Source organism: Myotis daubentonii, chromosome 10 (genome assembly GCF_963259705.1).
Source record: "Myotis daubentonii chromosome 10, mMyoDau2.1, whole genome shotgun sequence".
NCBI classification, from domain to species: domain Eukaryota; kingdom Metazoa; phylum Chordata; class Mammalia; order Chiroptera; family Vespertilionidae; genus Myotis; species Myotis daubentonii.
Genome location: NC_081849.1, coordinates 76616461 through 76638167, shown reverse-complemented (window position 1 = coordinate 76638167; position 21707 = coordinate 76616461). Strand labels below are relative to the sequence as shown.

General features: G+C 36.1%; 1 protein-coding gene across 5 annotated transcripts in view; it reads right to left on the bottom strand.

The window, feature by feature from the left end:
- SUGCT (succinyl-CoA:glutarate-CoA transferase) overlaps positions 1 to 21707 on the bottom strand; it is a 576570-nt gene that overhangs the window by 315606 nt on the left and 239257 nt on the right. For 4 of the 5 annotated variants that reach the window (XM_059655740.1, XM_059655742.1, XM_059655741.1 and 1 more), the window contains one exon: positions 14222 to 14324. In XM_059655740.1, the coding sequence (XP_059511723.1) occupies positions 14222 to 14324 (103 nt within the window). Of the gene's footprint in view, positions 1 to 518; positions 778 to 14221; positions 14325 to 21707 lie in introns of those variants that run through there. The other variant, XM_059655743.1, reaches the window with a different exon arrangement.

The window sequence follows — 21707 nt, the reverse complement described above, 5'->3', positions numbered from 1 at the left end:
ATACCAAATTATTTCTTAGCAAGGAGAGCAAATTATTTCTTGCCAAAAAGTCTAGAATATGTTATATCCATTTGCCAGGGTATCTTTTTATGGTATTAAGGAACTTATAGAGGGGTCAAGTCAATAATTAGAACATAGTTAAAATGGCAGAGCCCAAATAACAGTCATGTCTGTTCAACTATAAAGACCATATTAATAGCCATAATACTTCATTCCTTGGGGAATCGCCTAAATATCCCTAAATCTATTCTAGGCCTATGCTATCAAAATCCCTGGTACGGGAGCTCTGGGATCCATGATTTGGAAAAGTTCCCTAGGTGACTTTAGCGCACATCCTGTTTGAGAAAATTTCCTGATGATATAGAAGAGCTTACGGCAACTATTGACACTTCCGTGTAACACTAAGAAATTGGAGAGCATCTGAAACCAATTTTGAAAATTTAACCATTTTTCATAAAAGTTAAATGAGACATATCTATTTTGCAAAAATGAGAATCTGTAGAGAAGTATTTCCAAGAGTAACTGCATTCTGGTAACATTTTAATTACATTTTATAAATTAGCAAAAATCTGTTTGGTAAAGAAAAAAATGAATTTAAATTATCTTTCATTTAAATTCTTGACAAGGGATCAACTACAATTGTGAGGAGAAGATCTGAACACTTGATTGAGTGTGAGGCTGTCTTAGTGTTCCTCCGGCATCAGAAATAAAACCTCAGCTGGCATGCAGAAATATCAATAATAGCTCAGGCTTCATACTACTCAGGGTTTCATGTCCCTAAAACAGCAAAGGGAGAATTATTATAATCAATAAATTTGAATTGTGAGAAAACTAAAGCAATAGCATATAAGAATGCTCTGATTTTTTTGTAAGCATTGTTTTAAATTATGGAACCCTGAAATTTAACATTTTATTTTGCATGTTCTATAGAGGACTGCCCCATTGCCACTTTTTTCTTTTTTATCAGGAAACGCTTTATTTTAATTAAAAAAGTAAATAAACCCCCAATATATATAAAGTGTATTAGTGTAAATATATTAATGTAAATGTTCAAAATTACAACATTCGCTTACCCCACAAGCAATATAAAAATTAGGGTTTTAAATTTGTAGTTAGTTATTTATTAACTTCTTAAGTCAATTTATTTTTATATTTTGTTTCCAATTTCTTATTTGCATAAATAAGTACCTATAAAGTATATAAACTTTTTGAGCACTTCAACTAACAACTATTTCAGACTTCTCTTCAAGAAAAATGATCTAATTTTTTAAAAATAGTAAGAAACTTTTCTTTAAAATAGATACATTTGAGTTCAGATACTACAGAGCAACAAGTGTACCCTATACATCTCCCACTGAATGAGGCTATAGAACCTAGGCAGAATACCTGGAGCAGCTACTCAAGAATTCAAAACTAAATAGCAACAAGTGGATTAGAGAAGAACAGAATTCAAATGCCACCATATAAGTGTTAAATTTACCTTTAAAAAAAAAATGCTATATCCCTAGTCTGAACTTACATAGAAAACCAAGAAGTGTGTTTTTGCCCCTCCGCCCCCAAGTTCCCATTTGTTGAAACTGGGTCCTCCAACATGATGGCATTTGGAGGTGCAGTCTGAGAGAAGTGACCAGAACCTGAGGGCAAAGCCTTCATGAATGGTATTTACACCCTTATAAAAGAGACCTCTTAGCGGTCCCTTAGCCCTTCTACCATGAGAGGACAGAGCAAAGTAAATGGCCACCAATGAACCAGAAAATGGGCCTTCTTCATCACACACTGAATCTGCCAGTACCTTGATCTTGGATTTTCCCAGCCTCCAGAAATTTGACCAATACATTTCTGTTGTTTATTAGCCACCCAGTCTATAGTATTTTTGTTATAGCAGCCCGAACGAACTAAGACAGATGCAGACAGAGAAAGCGCCAGTTTTGAATTCTTGAGTAGCAAGGAATGAGAAAGGGAATGCATAACACTCAAAGAGAGTGTGGACAAATCCCCCACCCTGATTTCCTGGAAAGGGGAGAGGGGTCAGAAGTTGAATGGATCACCAATGCCCAATAATCTCTGACAAACACTGACTTAATAGTAAGCTACTCAGACCCAAGTGAAATGCCTCAGAAGCTATACTGAAAAATAAAACCACAGTTATCCCTGAAAGTCAGGGCAATAGTGTGCAGGTACAACATTGTGTTCCTTCAGAAGCAATCACAGGGGGAATCCCCATGCTAATAGTCCCTGGCTGAAAGTAGGGGGAAATAAACTCCCTGTACTGTCATAGTAGCCTCCCAGTCACACTCACCCTACTATGAAGAACAAAAATCTAGCTGGCTAAGAGCAACCTTTGAACAATAAGTGGCTGATGCCAACCCAAGAGTGACCCCTAAGTTAAAGATAAAAATAAGTGGAAATATTCTGAGCTGGGACAGCAGAGGCTATACATTACAGGGAAAATAGACTTCACAGGATTGGTGCAGCCAAGTCACTGATGTTTGACTTAGTAAGCAGAACGTAAAACAACTCCTGGGTCTAAACAACTCCTGGATCTAAAATTTCTAGACATCAACAAAAAATTATGAGACATGCAAAGAAATAGTCAAGTGTGTCCAATAAATAGAAAGAAAAAGCTGGCAATAGAAACTGCCTTTGAAGAGGCCCAGATGGTGAACTTAGAAGAAAAGACTTCAAAGCAGCTATCATAAATACATTCAAAGAACAAAAGGAAACCATGCTTAAAGAATTAAAAGAAGATATGAGGACAATGTCTCATCAAAGAGATAATATCAATAAAGAGATAGAAATATTCAAATTATTAAGAGGAACCAAATGAAAATTCTGTTACTGTACTAAAAGTACAATAACTGAAATGAAAAATTGACTAGAGAGGCACAGCCATACATTTGAACTGAAAGAACCAGAAATTCAAAGATAGATAATAGAGATTATGCAAGCCTAGAACAGAGAAATAAATGAAGAAAAATGAACAGTCTCAGAGAAATGTGAGACACTATTAAGCATACCAACGTACAAATAATAGGAGTACCAGAGATATGAGGAAGGGATGAAAATATTTTTTAAATGACTGAAAGCTTTGCAAATTTCATGAAAGCATTCATCTACACATCTAAGAAACTCAACGAACTCTAAGTAGGATAAATGTAAAAAGATCCACACATACCCAGACACACCATACTCAATGTTTAAAGACAAAGAGGAAATCCTGAAAGGAGCAAAATAAAAATTAATCAATAAGATTAATATTTAACATTTCATCACACACCATGAAAGTCAGAAGGCAGTGGAGCAACATATTCAAAATGCTGAAAGTAAAAAACTACCAAACTACCAAATATTATATCCAGCAAAACTATCTTTCACAAATGAAGCTAAAACTAAAGATAAACCAAAGCAGATAATTTGTAAAGTAGCAGACTTACATTTGAATGAATACGAAAGAAAATTCTTTAGGCTGAAAGTAAATGATACTATAAAGCACTGCAAATCCACACACAGAATACAGAAAGAATATCAATAAAATAATTATGTAGGCGATTATTTTTTTAAGTATAATTGCATACTTCTCCTTTCTTGACTGATTTAAAAAGTTACAGCAATAAAGTATATGTATATAAGTGTACTGTTGGGCCTATCACATATAGAAATGGCTTATTTTTGTCAATAATAGCACAGGGATGTAGATAAAGAAAAAAGCTCTATTGGACTAAGGAAAGGACATCAGATCCAACTCAGTTCCATAACCCAAAGCCATAGGAAGAAATTAAGAAAAGACAGCATAAATAAAATTAATATAAAAAATTCATAAATATAGGCTGGCTCTCATTTCTTCTATCAGCTTCCTGGAAATATTTAATATTATATAACATCATACAGAGTAATAATTATAACAGTGAATTGCTGAGTTCACAATATACATAGATGTTTCATATCTATATACACAAAAAAGGAACTATATAGGAGCAAAGTTTTCATATTTCACTGTAACAAAGTTTTCATATTTCAGTCAGTATGCAACTGAAGTCAATTCTGATAAATTAAGTTGTATATTACAAGCCTAAGAGAAACTAGTAAGTAAATAACTAAAAAAAGAGAGAGAGATAATTTAGATTCAAACATGCAAGTAGGTTAAAAATAAAAGGATAGAAAAAGATGTATAATGCAAACAGCAACCATGACAGAGAAGGGGCAGCTATACTAATATCAAAAAATATATATTGATATATTTTAAAATATATATTAAAAAAAAGTTACTAGAAATAAAAAGGGACATTTCATGATGATAATAGGGACAATCTATCAGGAAGATATAACGATAAGCATATATGCACATAACAACAGAGCTCAAACTACATGAAGCAAAAACTGATTGAAAGGAGAGATAGACAATTCAACACAATAGTTGCAGGCTTCAATACCCAACTTTCAGAAATGGGTATTATGATCAGTTAGTAGATCAACAAGGAAATTCAAGAGTTAACAATGGAATACACAAGTAAGACCTAACAGGCATCTATGAAATATGCCAAAAAATATACATTCTTTTGAAGAATACCTGTAACATTCAGCAGAATAGATCCTGTGTTAGGCCATAACACAAGTATAAGTAAATATGAAGAAGCTTAAATTATGCAAAGTATTTTTTTTATTTTACAAATAAAATCAACATTTAAAAATTTAATAAATATATACAAGTGTGGAAGTAAGACACTCCTATATAATCAAAGTTCTGAAATTAACCCTTACATTAATGGTCAAATGATTTTTATCATAAAGTACCATGAAAATTCAATGGGAAAAGAATAGTCTTTTCAATAAATGATGCTGGGACAACTGGATATATCCACATGCAAAATAATAGGTGGGACTCTCCACCTCACACCATGCCCAAAGATGCACAAATGAACTCAACATGGATCACACACCTGAATGTAAGTCAAATTATAAAACTTATAAAAGAAATTATAAGTGAAAATATTCATATTCTTAAATTTGTCACTGGTTTCTTTGTATGAATCTAAAGTACAAGAGACAAATATAAAAAAGATGAATTGCAAATTCCGGGTCCACTTTTAACTGCTGAGTTCTCAAAGAACAGAATTCCATTCCAAGGTCCCTTTAGACTATGACTATGCCATTTTGTATCTATTTCTCCTTCATTGTTAATCATTTTAGAAAAGTTCTTAAAATATAAAATGTGCTCAGTCCCTGACAATCTTGTTCATGTTCAGTACTACTAAAATGTTTTATGTATATAAGTAACTACAAAAATAATAAAAAGTGCTTTCATTAGAATAACTCATTTCAAATTTCCACTTAAGAAACCATTTAAGTTATGAGAATATTTTTAAGTATATGTTTATTGGTTTCAGAGAGGAAGAGAGAGGGAGAGAGAGATAGAAACATCAATTATGAGAGAGAATCATTGACTGGCTACCCCCCTGCATGCCCCCTGCTGGGGATTGAGCCTGCAACCCGGGCATGTGCCCTAACCGGAAATTGAACCTGGGACCCTTCAGTCTGCAGGCCAACACTCTACCGACTGAGCCAAAGCAGCTAGGGCAAGCTATGAGACTATTTTGACCATTTTTCCTAATTAAAAAGGTAGTATATGATTGTTTTTTTTTAAAAAAAACTATACTTATTTTTACAAAACTGAAATTATATTAAATATAATTTTTTTGTGATGCTTTGTTCCATTTTTATGAATCAACACTTTGATGTCATTCCTCAGAAAGATGATAAAGGCAATATATTGTTCCACTGTATTAAGAACTTTCAAATTACTTAATCTACATTTCAGTTTAAAAATAGGCAAATAACTTAAATAGATATTTATTTAAAAAAAAAAAAAACCTTCAGATGTTCCCAGGTCAACAAATACATAGAAAAGTGCTTGACATCACTAATCACCAGGGAAATGCAAATCAAAACCACAATGAGATATCACCTCACACCTGCCGGGATGTCTATTACCAAAAAGATCAGACAAGCGCTGGTGAGGGTGCGGAGAAAAGGAAACCCTGTGCTGCTGGTGGGAATGAAACTGATACAGCCACTATGGAAAATGGCATGAGGTTCCGATTTTTACTTCCCTGAGGTTACACTTTCTTGGTTTTCACTTTTTACCTATAAAAAAATACATTAGGTCTTTGGTTTGAAAGTTCACGACTTAGGAAAAGTCAATGATCATACTTTGTATCTCCACTCCGAAATATTTTGAAAATGTTAGGAAAATATGAGATGTACATGTTGTGTTTGAGGATTAAGCTGTGTTTTAAAGAAAGAAATAGACAGAGAGAAACACTTTATAAAAACAAACAAACAAAAAATACAAACAAAACTTTCAGATGTTCCCAGGTCAAAAATAATTTTTAAAATCCCTGAATAGTAAAAGTTGAAACCCTCCATTAAATTCCTCTTAATCACTGAGAAGGAACTTATTACTAATACATCAAAGTAATTACAATAAGTATTTAAAAGGATAAAGAGTTCTTTGGTAAGTTAAAATCTTTTTGTCAGATTTTAAGCTTTTGTTAATTCATTTCATGCTGTTTTATGCCTATTATTTCTCCCTTTCTACCTTGAACTGGACTAGGCATCCTCCTTGAATATTTAATAGCTTCGTCTTTGTGCTTTTGATGCAGTCATATGTAAACTATATGATAGGTCTTCAGTTACTATTTGCTGAATGAATAGAAGAATGAATGAATGAAAAAATGAATAAGTGATTATGGTTTCCTTTGTCCTGAACCATGCCCTTTATGTTTTTATGAAAAGATGAAAAGGGAAGGAGGCTTTTCTTTAATTTAACATAAATTCTAAAAACTTATTTCCATCAATGTCATTCAAGAAATGCTCAAGGCATTCCAGTTGGATATGTAAATATCTAAATACATATAAATATAGGTATGTGTATATAGATCATAGTTTAAAGAAATTAGTATATCCAAATTTCTTAGATATATGAAAAAATGAACATAGACTAACAACAATTTTATGTGACATTTCAATGAGTTTCCTCTTACATAGTAACACATAAGATGTTTTTGTTTTGTTTTTCTTGTTAATCCCCATCTGAGAATATTTTTCCCATTGATTTTGAGAGAGAGTGGAAGGGAGGAAGGAGTAGAAAGAAAGATAGTGAAGGGGAGACATCAATGTGAGAGAGACACATCAATTGGTTGCCTCCCACTCATGCCTCAACCAAGGCCAGGGATCGAACCTATAACCCATATACATGCCCTTGACCAAGAATCAAACCCATGACCCTTCAGTGTGGGCTGATGCTCTATAGGGCCACATGGTGTTTTGCATTTAGATTCTTCTCAACTCAGCCAAGTAAAATTAAATATTATTGCCTAATACCTTATATTCTATCTAATAATAGACAAAGATTGAAATTGACCATGCCTTCACTACACCTCCCATTGGCTAATCAGCAAGATATGCAAATTAACTGCCAACAAAGGTGGCGGTTAATTTGCATATGTAAAGCAGTGGAGCGAAGATTAAAGGTGGCTCCGGCCGGAGCCCCGAGAGGCTTGAAGGCACCTCCTGCCGGAGCGAAGGCCTGGGTCCCAAGTGCAGGAGGAAAACCGGTGCCGGCAGCTAGGGGAAGGGAAGGCCTTTTGCACGAATCTTTTCCTGCAACGGGCCTCTAGTTTTAACATAAAATTGAAGCATAAACTTTCAATTTTTATTTCATTTAATCACTGAAGTCTAACATAGATTGTTTCTTCCAAATTGAAAATATTATACCCAGGTGTCATAAAACAGACATATGTAATGATTCTGAACTTATTCATCATTTAGAATGTATCATGTGTATTCAGAGATAAACATAAAATGTATTTTGTATCTCCTTTGTCTACTTGCAGATACTGTTTTACCCTAGGTCTTCATCAACTGCTTTCCAGTTGCAGAGAGAGCACTGCATGTATGCACTTCCCAGCAGCACAGAGACAAGGATACAATTTTGTTTATAACCCTCCCAGGGCTATGCAACTGCATTTTAGTAAATATCAACTAATGTCAATGAAATGGTAATCTTTAAAACACACCAGTTGTGTGTGTGTGTGTGTGTGTGTGTGTGTGTGTGTGTGTGTGTGTGTGTGTGTGTTAGAAATAACTTGACAAATAGGTCTAAGTTTTGGGGTGCTTAAGGCACATATATTGCAGGATTTTTTTCCAGATGCTCAGATATTTTGCCAAAATGTGCTAAAACAAAATCTCTTAGGGGATATGAGCTAGCCTAGAGATTAATAAAACCTCCAACTTCACAGGCTTCCACAAATTATTATGTAAAAAGAACAGATAATTTTAAACTATCAAATATTTCAATACTTCCCTCTGTTTGTTTCTGTGACATATTTATCCCATACAAAAGCTTTGCTAAAGGAGTTGTCATGGCCTTCTGGGACAGAAAGAAGAAGGTTTCTGTAGAAAATGTTAAATTCATTCTGATGGTGATGCGGGTTGTTGGGGGATGGCGCGCTGCCACGGGGTGGGGTTTTGTTTTGGTTCCTTTTAGAGCCTGCAGGTGTTTGGCACTCGTTAAAGTCAGGGCCAGCTGTGATGTTTCAGTTCTGAGAGTTCCCTCCCAATAGTTCTCCGAAGTGATGCTGCAGGGTGATGTCTTACACCTGATGTGTTCAACGTGTGTGGTACAAACGGGAAGGCTCTGCTAAGTAACACCAGCTTTGTGACACCCTTTGCCCAACCAGAGGTCACCGTATCAAGGAAAGATAATATGAATCAGAGGTTCAATTATATATGTATATATGCAGTTCATTCAAGGATAGTAATACACTAGAATCGCCAAACATGCAGTCTTAAGCAAAAATACAGAAAGCAAGATAACACATTCTCTTTAGATTGTCATGGTTGATACTGATGCTTTTAAACCCTCTCAGTGGTGAAATCCATACCTATTTTTGCAGGAATTTGAATATTTTCTATTAAAAGCTGCATTTTCTTTTTAAGTTTATTTGGGTTGGAAAACCTCAAACCACAATGTATTTCATGCACATGTTCCCAAGGGTACGTTAAATGGGACCACACTGAGGTCATCTATTAAGTTTTTTAAGCTTTTTAAGAATTCCTTTAATGTACTGCACAATCTTGGCCTGATTAAAAAAAATATTTTAAGAAAGCACTTGGAAAAACAACTATTAAAATCTATATGCAGATAATCTATATTACTTATAATAATAAAAGCATAATATGCTAATTAGACCAGAGAGCCAAGCGACCTTCCGGACATCATTCCAGACGTCCTTCTAGATCAGGGGTGGGCAAACGTTTTGACTCGAGGGCCACAATGTGTTCTTAAACTGGACCGGAGGGCCAGAACAAAAGCATGGATGGAGTGTTTGTGTGAACTAATATAAATTCAAAGTACACATCAACACTAATAAAAGAGAAAAATGGTAATTGGCATACGAGCTACCCTTTTCATTGGCTAATCAGGGCTATATGCAAATTAACTGCCAACTAAGATTGGCAGTTAACTGCCAACAAGATGGTGGTTAATTTGCATATGTAGGCACAATGCAGGGAGGCGAAAGGGAAAGCCGGAAGAAGCCCCCTGACACTGACAGTGATCGGAAACCCAGGGGGGAGCTAAGAGCTGGGGGGCAGTGCAAAGGCGGCCCTGGGGCTGCCTTTGCCCTGCCCCCCAGCCATGATCAGAGAATCAGGTGCCTTTTCCGCCCTGGCCAGTGATAGCAAGAAGTAGGGGTGGAGCCAGCGATGGGAGCTGGGCACAGTCGAAGCTGGCAGTCCCAGGAGCTAGGGGCCCCTTGCCTGGGCCTAAAGCAGAGCCCACGATCATGGGGCCGCTGCCACTGCAGGTCCCCGCTGCCCGGGCCGGACGCCTCAGCCAGAGGCGTCAGGCCTGGGCAAGGGGCCGATCCTGCGATTGGAGGATGATGGGGGTCAACGCCTGAGGGCTCCCAGTATGTGAGAGGGGGCAGGCTGGGCTGAGGGACACTCCCCCCCACACACACCCAGTGCACGAATTTCGTGCACCGGGCCCCTAGTCATTAAATAAAAGGGTACGGTCTTTTTTTTTTTTTTTAGTTTTATTCATTTCAAATGGGCCGAATCCGGCCCGCAGGCCGTAGTTTGCCCATGGCTGTTCTAGATGAAGACACGGTGACGGAGAGGTTAGGGGCAATCAGGCAGGCAGGAGAGCAGTTATGGGCGATCAGGCAGGCAGGCAAGTGGTTAGGGGCAATCAAGCAGGCAGGCAGAGTGGTTAGGGATGATCAGGTAGGCAGAGTGGTTAGGGGTGATCAGGCAGGCAGGCAGGCAAGTGGTTAGGAGCCAGTGGTCCCAGATTGTGAGAGGGAGGTCTGACTGCTGGTTTAGGCCCAGTCCCTGCAGAAGGACATCCCCCGAGGGGTCCCAGATTGCAAGAGCGTGCAAGCTGGGCTGAGGGACTTTCCCCGCCTCCATGCAAAAATTTAGTGCACCGGGCCTCCAGTACTTCTATAATGCAAATGGTTTTCCACAATTTATCACTGAGGGACAAGAAAACAACAAAACTACCACTAGTAAAAAGGTTTTGGATCAAAAATTATCAGTAAATATAGGCCAACTCCCTGCCTCCCTCCCATAGTATTCCTGATTAACTCATCAGTGGATACCTGTAGCATCAATTTAACTGTGCAAAGTTCTGAGGCATATAATCAGAGATAGAGGGTAGAGAACCTTGCATCTATCAAAGAAAAAAAGTCATCTGCTGCTTAGGTAAAGTGTAAAAAAAAAAAAAAAAAAAAAAAAAAGATTTCTCCAAACACTAGACAATAATGAAATTATTTAGGTTAGAAATAGTTTCTGCCATCCTGTAAATTTTTGTTGCCAACAAGATGAAAATGTAAACCACAGATGAAATGTAAATGGTCTACTTGATAAGTACAGCCACTGAAAATGCTCTCCTATTTGGTGATGCTTCAAAACCTTTTTGTGGGTTTTTTTTTTTTTCGGGGGGGGTTAAACATACCCCCTTTCACCTCATCAAAGTCTCACATTCTGCACCATGTTCCAGGCCTTGTACTTCACCCAAGTCAGTTTTCAGTGGAACCAGCAGCTGCACTGGCACAGCACACACTGAGCGCTGGGCCCCAGGCGCCAGCAGTGCCGCCCCACACCTGAACAGAAGTGGCCGGCTCCACGCACCCAGGGCCAAGAAACTCCACAGCTCATCAGGGGGAAAACAACGGAGGACACCTTAAACGGAAATTATACTTTCACGGAAAGTGAAAAATAAAAGGATTTTCAGTCATCAGAAACGGTGAGGGGTTGAGAACTTCTTGGCATAGAGTTTGCTGATGCTTTTTTTTTTTTTAAGGATGTTAGTTGGAGCTCAATTTGAAGCTAATGATCTCCATCTCCACAGGTACACTGGGTGTGCCTCTACCCATCAAACAAAAGTATAAGTAAAAGAAAGTGTTTTTTTTTTTCACAAAAAACTAACCACAAAGGGCACTATCAAAACCAGAGCTCCTCCCGTTCCTTAAGCATTTACCTCTGGCAGTCCCTACTATGTGTCCTTACTCAACATGATCTCATTTACCATTTACAACAATATAAAGGAGGGATCCCATTTCACCACTTTCCAGTCGAGGAAGCTGAAACCTAGAGAGTTTATACAACTGCCCATCGATTTTAACTCCATGGTCTTAACCATTACGTAATGCTTAGTCCCTGAGCTTTTCAACCGAAGGCTTTTCAGCCAGGCCCATAGATAGAGCTTGTCAGTCACTGGATCATTTGGAAAAATCTACACTTTGCAGAGAATCAACTCACTCATTCGCTGACTCATGCATCAACAAATATTTATTGAGTATTTGCTAGTGAAGTCCATTTTGAATTTATTTTTCAGAAAGGAAGAAAATTACCAAACTCATACTAAATATCTTGAGCCTGGTACATTAACAACAATAAAGGTTTCTTGAATAAACTATCAAAATAGTTACTTGTATATGCCCTATTTAAATTTGTGTAAAATCGGTTATTTTACACAAAATTAAGAAAAACACTCTCTGATTTTTTTCACAGTCTACATTCCTTCAAAGTTCAAAATTATATGCACTTCTTTCTAAATGAGCCAAATATCCAAGCACAGGGGAAAGACAGTGCCCTTGCCTCTTGTGCAAAAAAGTCCTACTTACAATTGCCATAGTTGCCTTTGATTACTTTTTAAATGTAATAATACTACATTGCTCTCTAGTCTTACTAAAAATCCAGATAAATTTTATACATACATTTTAGCATTTAAATTCCACAGAATAAAATTATATATGAGACCAACTCTACTTTTGCAACTAGAGTAAAATTATCAACAACTATCACTGTATGCTTAAGAATTTTTGAGGTTAGGACTGTAGCAATTAGAATCTATTTTTTGGTGTGTAAGAAGGCAGTTTTCAGAGCCTTTGGGGGTAGAAGCAAAAGCTGGTATCCTAGCTTAGATAATTTTTAACCTTCTCCATTTAGGAAATGAGCTAAGTACTGGAAATATACCATAGACCAACAACAGAAATTTCTTGAAGGTCCAAAAGAGTTGAAATAATTAACCTTGGGAATGAAAATTCTAATTATCCTATATTCAATTTGAACCAGCCCATAAAGTGAACAATTTTAAGGTGATAGGGGTATCCTTTTTCATCAAAGCCTAAAAAATAGGTAATGTTAGAATATATCTAATGATTTTTTTATGGTGACATTCTTTACTTTAATGACTTTACCCCTGATTAAATACAAGTGGAGCAACAAAACTGCTGAAAAGCTCTCAGGAATTATCTCTAGAGAAATGTGCCCTCCAAATGAGTTAAATGTAAATCCCTACACAGCTTTGTATCAGTTTTAAGCAGAAAAGTAACAATAAAAAACAACCATCCCTCTTCCCCTAACCCCAAATACCCCCCCCCCCCCGCCCCAGTACAGCATAAAGCCAAAGGTTTGCCTTTTATTCAAAGTTATGCAGTAAGAAGATGGGGTGTCTGGTTACTACTCCCAGAGTGTGTATATGCTACCTCACCACAAGGAATCACAAGGAATTAATTTGCTGATGTGGTGCGGACCCTTTCACATAAACGTGGTGAGTATCAAGCGGGCTCCCTCATTTCCAATACTTATTGACCAAGCCTTGCCGTACTCACAATCTTGGCTGAAAAACAGCACGAGCAGAATTCCTGAATTCATTCACTTTTTTCTTCAGTAAATATTGTAAACATTGAATTAAATCATTACATTTTCATATATATATGAATATATATATATATTCATGTAAGATTAAGGTACCAAAGTAAAGGGTTAGGTCAGTTTTCAACAAAGTTCTCTTAGCTTAAAACGTCTATTTCATTTTCAACAATTAATTTCAAGGATCTGTCACTATATAAATCAAAAGGATTTTTAAAACTCTAGAAATTCAATACTTTGAAAACTGACAAGATATAGAAATAATCACAGTGAAACCTTCCCTGAGAAATGAAGTTCTTCTAGCTTTTGGGATTAATATATGAATCTCAGAAATGATAAATCGCTTGCCATGATATTGATTAAAATAAAAACATTATTTTGACACTATCTAAAAATAACCAGGTAAGCAATATTATAGAAGAACTGTGTGTTGTTTTTTTCAGTTGACCCTTTTCCCTGGGCCCCACTAAGGAGCCTGTATCAAGGTAGAGCACAAATCTCTATTCAAGTACAATTTATTCTTCATGAATAACACACGTTAATCAAGGCATATAAAAGCCTCTCATTTGCGGAATTAACTATGCCTTGCTTTGTACACTTTAAGAGAGCCATATTATGAGAAATACGCTGTAACTGTGAAAGTTCTCATATTTCTTTTTACAGAGGATGTTTTCTGAATGTCTGACCCCAACCTCTCAATGGTCTATATTTCTATTTTTCAGGGGGGAAAAAATGTCCTGACCTTGGAAATTTTATGTAGTGGCGGCTGAAGAAATATGTTAGATCTGGTAAACATAAAATTATGATTATAGACAGCCCATTTTAAATTCTAATTATTTCTATTTCATACCCATAGTTTAACATAACAGTAAAATATCAAGTTATATGATTAAAGTGTAAGACTAATGACTAATTTATATTTATATGAATCAATCTGGATAGAAAACAAAAGCAAATTTTTGTTTTAATCATGGTGTAATAAAAACTTCAAAAAGCAAACCTGAGGTTCTGCAAATACATTCTTCATATTGTTTATTGGGCCATAGGGGACTTTACTGCCTTCAAAGAGGTGTAACCACTTGCTGGTCATTTCTTCTTCAAACCTAGAAAGAGACCGAAAAAAAGATGCATTTTTATACTCTAAAGAAGGTGTCCGGCCAGTGTGATAGTTGTTGAGCATCAACCTATAAACCAGGAGTTCATGGATCGATTCCCAGTTAGGGCACATGCCCGAGTTTCGGGCTCAATCCCTGGTTGGGGGTATGCGGGAGGTGGCCTGTGGATGATTTTCTCATCATTGATATTTCTATTTCTCTCTCCATCTCCATTCCTCTCTGAAATGAATAAAAATATGTATTTTTTAGAAAAGGTAACAACTTTATTTCTCATGTGACCCTCTTTTACAGCAACCAGCAATGGCAGTATTTTCTAGTTTCTTTGATCTTAGTTTTGAGAGAATGTTGCCTATATGAAATGGCTTAAATTGCATTGTAGCCAACCAGGTAGAGTTGTTGAAAATCCATGATTCCTCCTATTTCTGTCCATATGTACTTTTTAACAAAGACTCCCTTGGAGAAGAGAGAGTATGTGAAAAATGTATTGTTTCAATGTGTCATTGAGTTCCTTATAAAAATAATATCATTGCAATTTTGAGAATATCATATTACTGGGCAAAGTATTTTTTAGGTCTCAGGCATAGAGACTGATATACTATATTACTCCTCAAAACAAAAAAAATAAACTAATGTGGTTGTTTTAAAAGAAAGGTACATGTTTTATCACCATTACATTCACAGTGCATCAGAATTAATAGCCACAAGCAATAGCAATACTAAAAATACTCTCAGTTACTTATTTATCCATACTGTGACTTACTAATCAGAAAAAAAATAGACATTACTTATAAAGACAGATATCTCAGGTTAGCCAACAACACTCAAATTCATTAAAGTCTTTTACCTTTGTTTTGTTTTTAGTATAACTTAAAACTGGAGTTCATGGGCATAAATGCTTATTTGATTTTCTTCATTTTCTCTTTAAGGAAGAAAAGGGAACCTAATTCATTAATGAAATTTACTGTTTTATATTTCTTCTATTTTAAAAAAGGACAGAACAGACTTGGATCCTCAAAGACATTCATAGTTTGTATATATGAAGAACTTTAGAACTGCTAATTGTTAAAATAGCAAATTATTTTTAAAGTAACAATCGAGGTGAAAAGGTTTTTTAAAAGCATTAGCTAAGGTAGATTACTGGCAGCACGTAAATTACTTCACTAGTGCAAATAGAGGAGAAATGTTTAGTATTCAAGGACTTCTACTCAGCGCTCTTACACATGGCTAGAATTCATCTCAGATCTACAGATTCCATGGAAAATTATATTAGAGAAATGGACTTCTTCCATATAGAAAAAAGTGTAAAAACACTATCAATACTTTGAGGACATTTCTCTGATTGCCTTCTAGTAGATACAAAGAAAGAAAAAAAAACAAAGTTTGAATTAATGTATTCTCTAAAAGATAAACTACTACATGAACTATAATGTTTACATATTTATATAAAATAATTTACATTATTATTTTACATTAAAATTTCCATAAAATAAGACTCTGATAATTTTTATGTAGGTAATATTACATTTTAGGAATGTAATTAATCCTATTCATGCATCCACTTATTCTACAAACAGCTAGAGAATGTCTTGATTATTGTCTTTAAATAGAATGCCTCCCCATCTCTCTCCATTATGAGAAATAAAGATTTTTCATTATAAATTTTAATTACAGATTAGTAATGTTAATTATCCCTATTCAGTACACAATAAAATATCTCACTCCCAAATATTGAAAAATATTCCTTCATGGGAACACCACAATGCAAGATTAAATGTCTTGCACTAATCAATCCTTTACATCCATATTTTCTTTTCAATGACTGTTAAAGTCATCTCCTGGCTAAGACTTTCGAGGATTTATAGAGATATGTATCACCAAAATGATGTATGTTGAAAGAATAAAAGAGATACTTCAAATATAGAGCCTTTTCGTTCAGAGTGTTAATTATTTAAGTTTTCATAAACAGAGTGTTAGAACGATTAGTCTGCTAAATTTTCCAGACAAGTGCATTTATCACCACTGGGCTCACCCAAGTGGCCTGGAAGATCTACACAGAAAACATATGTCAATAACCAAACAAACCCATAGCTGCAGGCTTGCCAAGAGAAAGCTCGAGGGGATAGTTGAAATTTCAGTATTTATATAAGCTTTTCACCACTGGGCAAAAGAGAGGGATTTATTTTATGTTATGGAAAACAGTGGATGCACTCTGGAAATGAGACGGGAGCTAGGCAGCTTCTGGAGATGCAGTGTGGCCACTGTTGGCGTCTTTGTGTGGGTGTGGGTGTGGAATTGTTCGTAGATGCCTTAAACTCAGAGACAGAGCATGTCTGCATTCCACTGCTCCCAGAGGATATATCAGTCATTTTCTTCTGAAAATCTATCTCTTGATCTAATCTGATGTAGATTCCTTTCCTTTATCTATGCAAAAAAAAAGTTATTAAGCACATGTTTTATTAGCCACAAAAATTCTGCTAAAATTTTATAAAAAGCTGATCTAAATCACAGAGAAACACAATCTGGAAGATGAAACAAGTAGGGTGTCCTTAGATCCAGTTTCGTGATCCTCAAAGCGAGAGCCTCCTCTAGGAAAATCAAAAAAACAATTTGAACTTGGACCGTGTTGCTCAGTGGTTGAGCGTTGACCTCTGAAGCAGGAGGTCACGGTTCGATTCCAGGTCAGAGCACATGCCTGGTTTCAGGCTTGATCCCCAGGGAAGGGTGTACAAGAGGCAGCTTATCGATGATTCTCTCTCATCATTGATGTTTCTATCTCTGTATCTTCCTCTCCCTCTCTAAAATCAATAAAAATGCGTATATCTATATGTAAAAAATACCAATACATACTTCATTGTGAATTTACTAAATTAACTCCTATATTTAGTTGTAGATTTTTTTGAATTTACTTGATGCTGGATTGGGTATTGTTAATCAGACAGCATCATTTAGGTAGATAAAACACAGCTACATTGAGGTTAAATTTCTTGAGTTTAAATTTCTTAACATCAACATTTAACTTTTAAAAAGCCCTCTTCTTTTTGTTATCCTGTCTCTATGGTAGGGCTGTAGACTTGCCAACCACAGTTTTCTGAAAATTACTTTTGATATTTGTATAACAAAAACCCATAATATTTTAAGATTTGCACACATTAGTTTCATCCTCTTAACATGCCAACTTTCTGGATGTACAGATGACTAGACCCAGAAAGCTGTGCCTTTAAATTCTAAATAATTTTGTGAAAAAGCTAAGCAAACATCTTACATAGACTTAACAAAAACAATGAAGAATGGCAAAACACATTACACTATAAACCAGTAATAACTGAATATAAAACTTTGAGAAAAGATGCTGTTCACATAACGTAAAGGTTTTTGGAAGTTTATCTCAATATAACAACAATGTTTCCCAAAGATTTTTAAAAGAAAATCTAGGACTTTACCCATGAAAGTCAGTTTTTAAATTATTAAATTTATTTTTTATTTTATTATTGTGAAACCTTTCGAACAAGCCCAAAAGAAGTGTATGACTAGAAAACTATAGAAAATAATATAAATACGTTTATCTCTTCACCTACCCACATTGTTAAAATGTTCACATCTTAGCATATTTGCTTCATATCTTTTAAGAAACAAAATGGTACAGACACAGGCAAAGTCCCTTTTGTACTCTCCTTAACCTCTTCCCCCATTTTTCTTCTCAGAAGTAACCACCATCCAATAAAAGTTCAAGTGCATTTCTCTATTCATGTTATTGTATATATTTTGTGTGTGTATCTGTTTGGATGTGTATTTTTAAATTTTACATTGCAACTCGCTTTTCTTATTAAACATTTTAATTTCAGGATCTATCCATATTCACAAATGTAGATTTGGTTCATTCATTTTATTATCCACTTGGCATGTTTCTGTGAAATAATTCTAAATTTATTTTTTCTCCTAGCAATGGCACATTATATCCAGTTTCTCTGTTCTATAGGGTTGATGCCCTAAGTTATACACAGAGGTAGAATTGCAGAGTCATAAAGCAGGCACATCATTAGCTATCTCATATTTTGCCAAATTTCTCTACAAAGTGGTTGATGCCAATTTGTGCTTCCACCATGCTCCATGTCCTTCGGTGCTTACCAACTTGTAATTGTCAGACTGAAGTTTTGCCAAACTGATAAAAGTGGTGACTTTAAGTTGCATTTCTCACAAATGGAGAAATTGAACATATTTTCATAAGTTTACAAGCTTTCAGATATTTTTCTTTCTATTCTTTCGTTTCTCTTCATATCTTTTGTCCATTTTCCAGCTGAACTCTTTTCTTTTTCCCCACCTTTTATTGAATTTATAGGGGGGACACTGGCTAATCAAATTATATAGGTTTCAGGTGCGCAATTCTATAATACATAATCTGTATATTGTACTGTGTATTCACCACACAAACAAAGATTCCTTCCATTCTCCATGATCCTCCCTATAACCTCTTCTGCTTCCCCCCACCCTTATTTTCCTCTGGTAATCACCATACAGTTATCTGTGCCTATGAGTTTGTTTGTTGGGGGTTTTGGGTTAATCCCTTCACCTTTTTCACCCAGCCCCAAACCTCCTCCCAGCTGACGGATGTCAATCTGTTCTCTCTCTATGAATCTGTTTCTATTTTATTTGCTGGTTTGTTTTATTCATTAGATTCCACCTATGAGTGGAAATCATATGGTACTTATCTTTCTCTGCCAGGGTTATTTCACTTAGCATAATGGTCTCCAGATCCAGACATGTGTCGCAAAGGGTAAGATTTCAGTCTTTTTTATGGCCAAGTAGTATTCCATTGTGTAAAAATACCACAGCTTTTAATCCACTCATCTACTGATGCACACTTGGGCTGCTTCTAAACCTTGGCTATTGTAAATAACACTACAATAAACATAGGGATGCATATATTTTTATAATTAGTGTTTCAGTTTTTTTAAATATATTTTATTGATTTTTTTACAGAGAGGAAGGAAGAGGGCTAGAGAGGTAGAAACATCGATGAGAGAGAAACATCGATCAGCTGCCTCCTGCACATCTCCTACTGGGGATGTTCCCGCAACCAAGGTACATGCCCTTGACCGAATCAAACCTGGGACCTTTCAGTCCGCAGGCCGACGCTCTATCCACCGAGCCACACCGGTTTCGGCTCCTTGTCATGTTTGTTTGCATTTCTCTGATGACAGTGACATTGAGCATCTTTTCATATGCCTAGTGTCCTCTTTGGAGCCCTTCTCAACAGGTACCTTCATTCTCAGAGTCGACGTACCCGATATACAAATCCTTTACTAGTTATATGCATTCCAAATTTCTTCTCCTAGCTTTTTTATTGTCTTTAGCTTTATTTACTTCATTATTCCTTGTCCTTTAAGATTGCTTTTCAAGTTGGTTTAAAAAATAGTATCTATTATGCTAAGTGAAATAAGCCAATGGAAAAAAAATACCACATGATCTCATTTATGGATAATAAAGACCATTATAAACTAATGAACAAAAATAGGTACAGAGGCAGAGCAGCATCGAACAGACTATCAAACTACAGAGGGAAGGCCGGGGAGGGTTGGGGTGGGGGGTGGTAAGAGATCAGCAGAAGGACTTGTATGCATGCCCATAAGCATAACCGATGAACACAAGAAATTGAGGGGTAGGGGAGGCTGGGAGAAGGTCAACGGAGAAAAAAAAAGGAGACATATGTAATACTCTTTGTAATACTTTAAGGAATAAAAAAATAGTATCTAGCTCATAAGCTTGTCATGAAAAATTAAAGTATTCATACTTTAAAGGTGCATTGTACTAGTAAGTGCTACATAAATGCTAAATAAATAAAACTTATGCTAACACTTTTGGCAAGGAGGGACAAGAAATTAAAATAGAAGTTATGGAAATAAAAATTTGGTACAGGGCTACAGTCCATAAATGTATTGCCAATAGGAAAACGTCTCTTTAGACAAATCTAAGTAAAGCCAAACCCAACCAGAGATTCCATAAGACTCAGGCTGGAGTCTACAATGCAGTTAACTATAAACAGACCTGTGACACTTCCATAACCCACAGAGAAACAGCTGGAATTTGTTGGTCGGCGTTTCTACCGTAAACAGAATCATAGATTTAATATTTCCTGTAATTTCCTCAGACCTTATTTCCTCTTAGGTATTTATCTCTACACATTACTGATAAATTATGGTTGAAGTTATCTTTTTTTCCTCCTAGCATTCACTAGCTCTCTCCTTTGTCTGTGTGTCAATTCATAGGCCACACAAAGTATGTAGTAAGAAGAGTACATCCAGGAAACCCAATCACCGCCTTCTAGCTCAGAGTCACTCAGGACTTTTCATACAACTGGCTCTTAAACGCAGTGAGACACTTACTAGGCAAAGTAACCACCATGTCTTAAGATCCACACTCATTATTACCACATTAATAATTTCCATCCATACAAATCATCATTCACAGCTCAGAAACACATTCTGTTCTGTATAGATTCAAAATGAAGTGTAGGTGATAGATTATAATGGTTTCTGGCCTGACCAGCTTTGCTATGACTATCTGCACAGTCTAAGCAGCATCACTGCAAACATTATATGGGAAGTCTATAAGGATATTATTCTGCTTATCCCTTTTGTATCTTATAATAATAATGAATAAGATTTGATCTCTTGCAGAAACCGGTTTGGCTCAGTGGAGAGAGGGTCGGCTTGCGGACTGAGGGGTCCCAGGTTCGATTCCGGTCAAGGGCATGTACCTTGGTTGTGGGCACATCCCCAGTAGGAGGTGTGCATGAGGCAGCTGGTCAATGTTCCTCTCTCATCAATGTTTCTGGCTCTCTATCTCTCTCCCTTCCTCTCTGTAAAAAATCAATAAAAAATATATTTTAAAAAAAAAAAGATTTGATCTCTGCACTTTTCTGTTACTTTTTTTTTCTATTTTTTTTTTTTATTTCAGAGAGGAAGGGAGAGGGAGAGAGAGATAAAAACATCAGTAATGAGAGAGAATCATTGATCGGCTGCCTCCGGCACGGCCCCCACCAGGGATAGAGTCTACAACCTGGGCATGTGCCCTTGACAAGAATCAAACCTGGGACCCTTCAGTCCACAGGCCGACGCTCTGTCCACTGAGCCAAACCAGCTAGAGGGTTACTTTTTATTTTTTATATCAAATTAGCTTTTCCTGAACTTTTAGAAGGAGGCTTGGTTCAAATAGCCTTCCTACCATCACAGAAATCACTCTTCAGTTTCCTTGTGTGGTATATATATATACCATATATATATATATATATATATATATGGTAACTTGCTTTTCAAAACTTCTTGAGGCTCTTCCCCTCTATTAGGTTTATTTGTACCTTTTCTGTCCTTATGT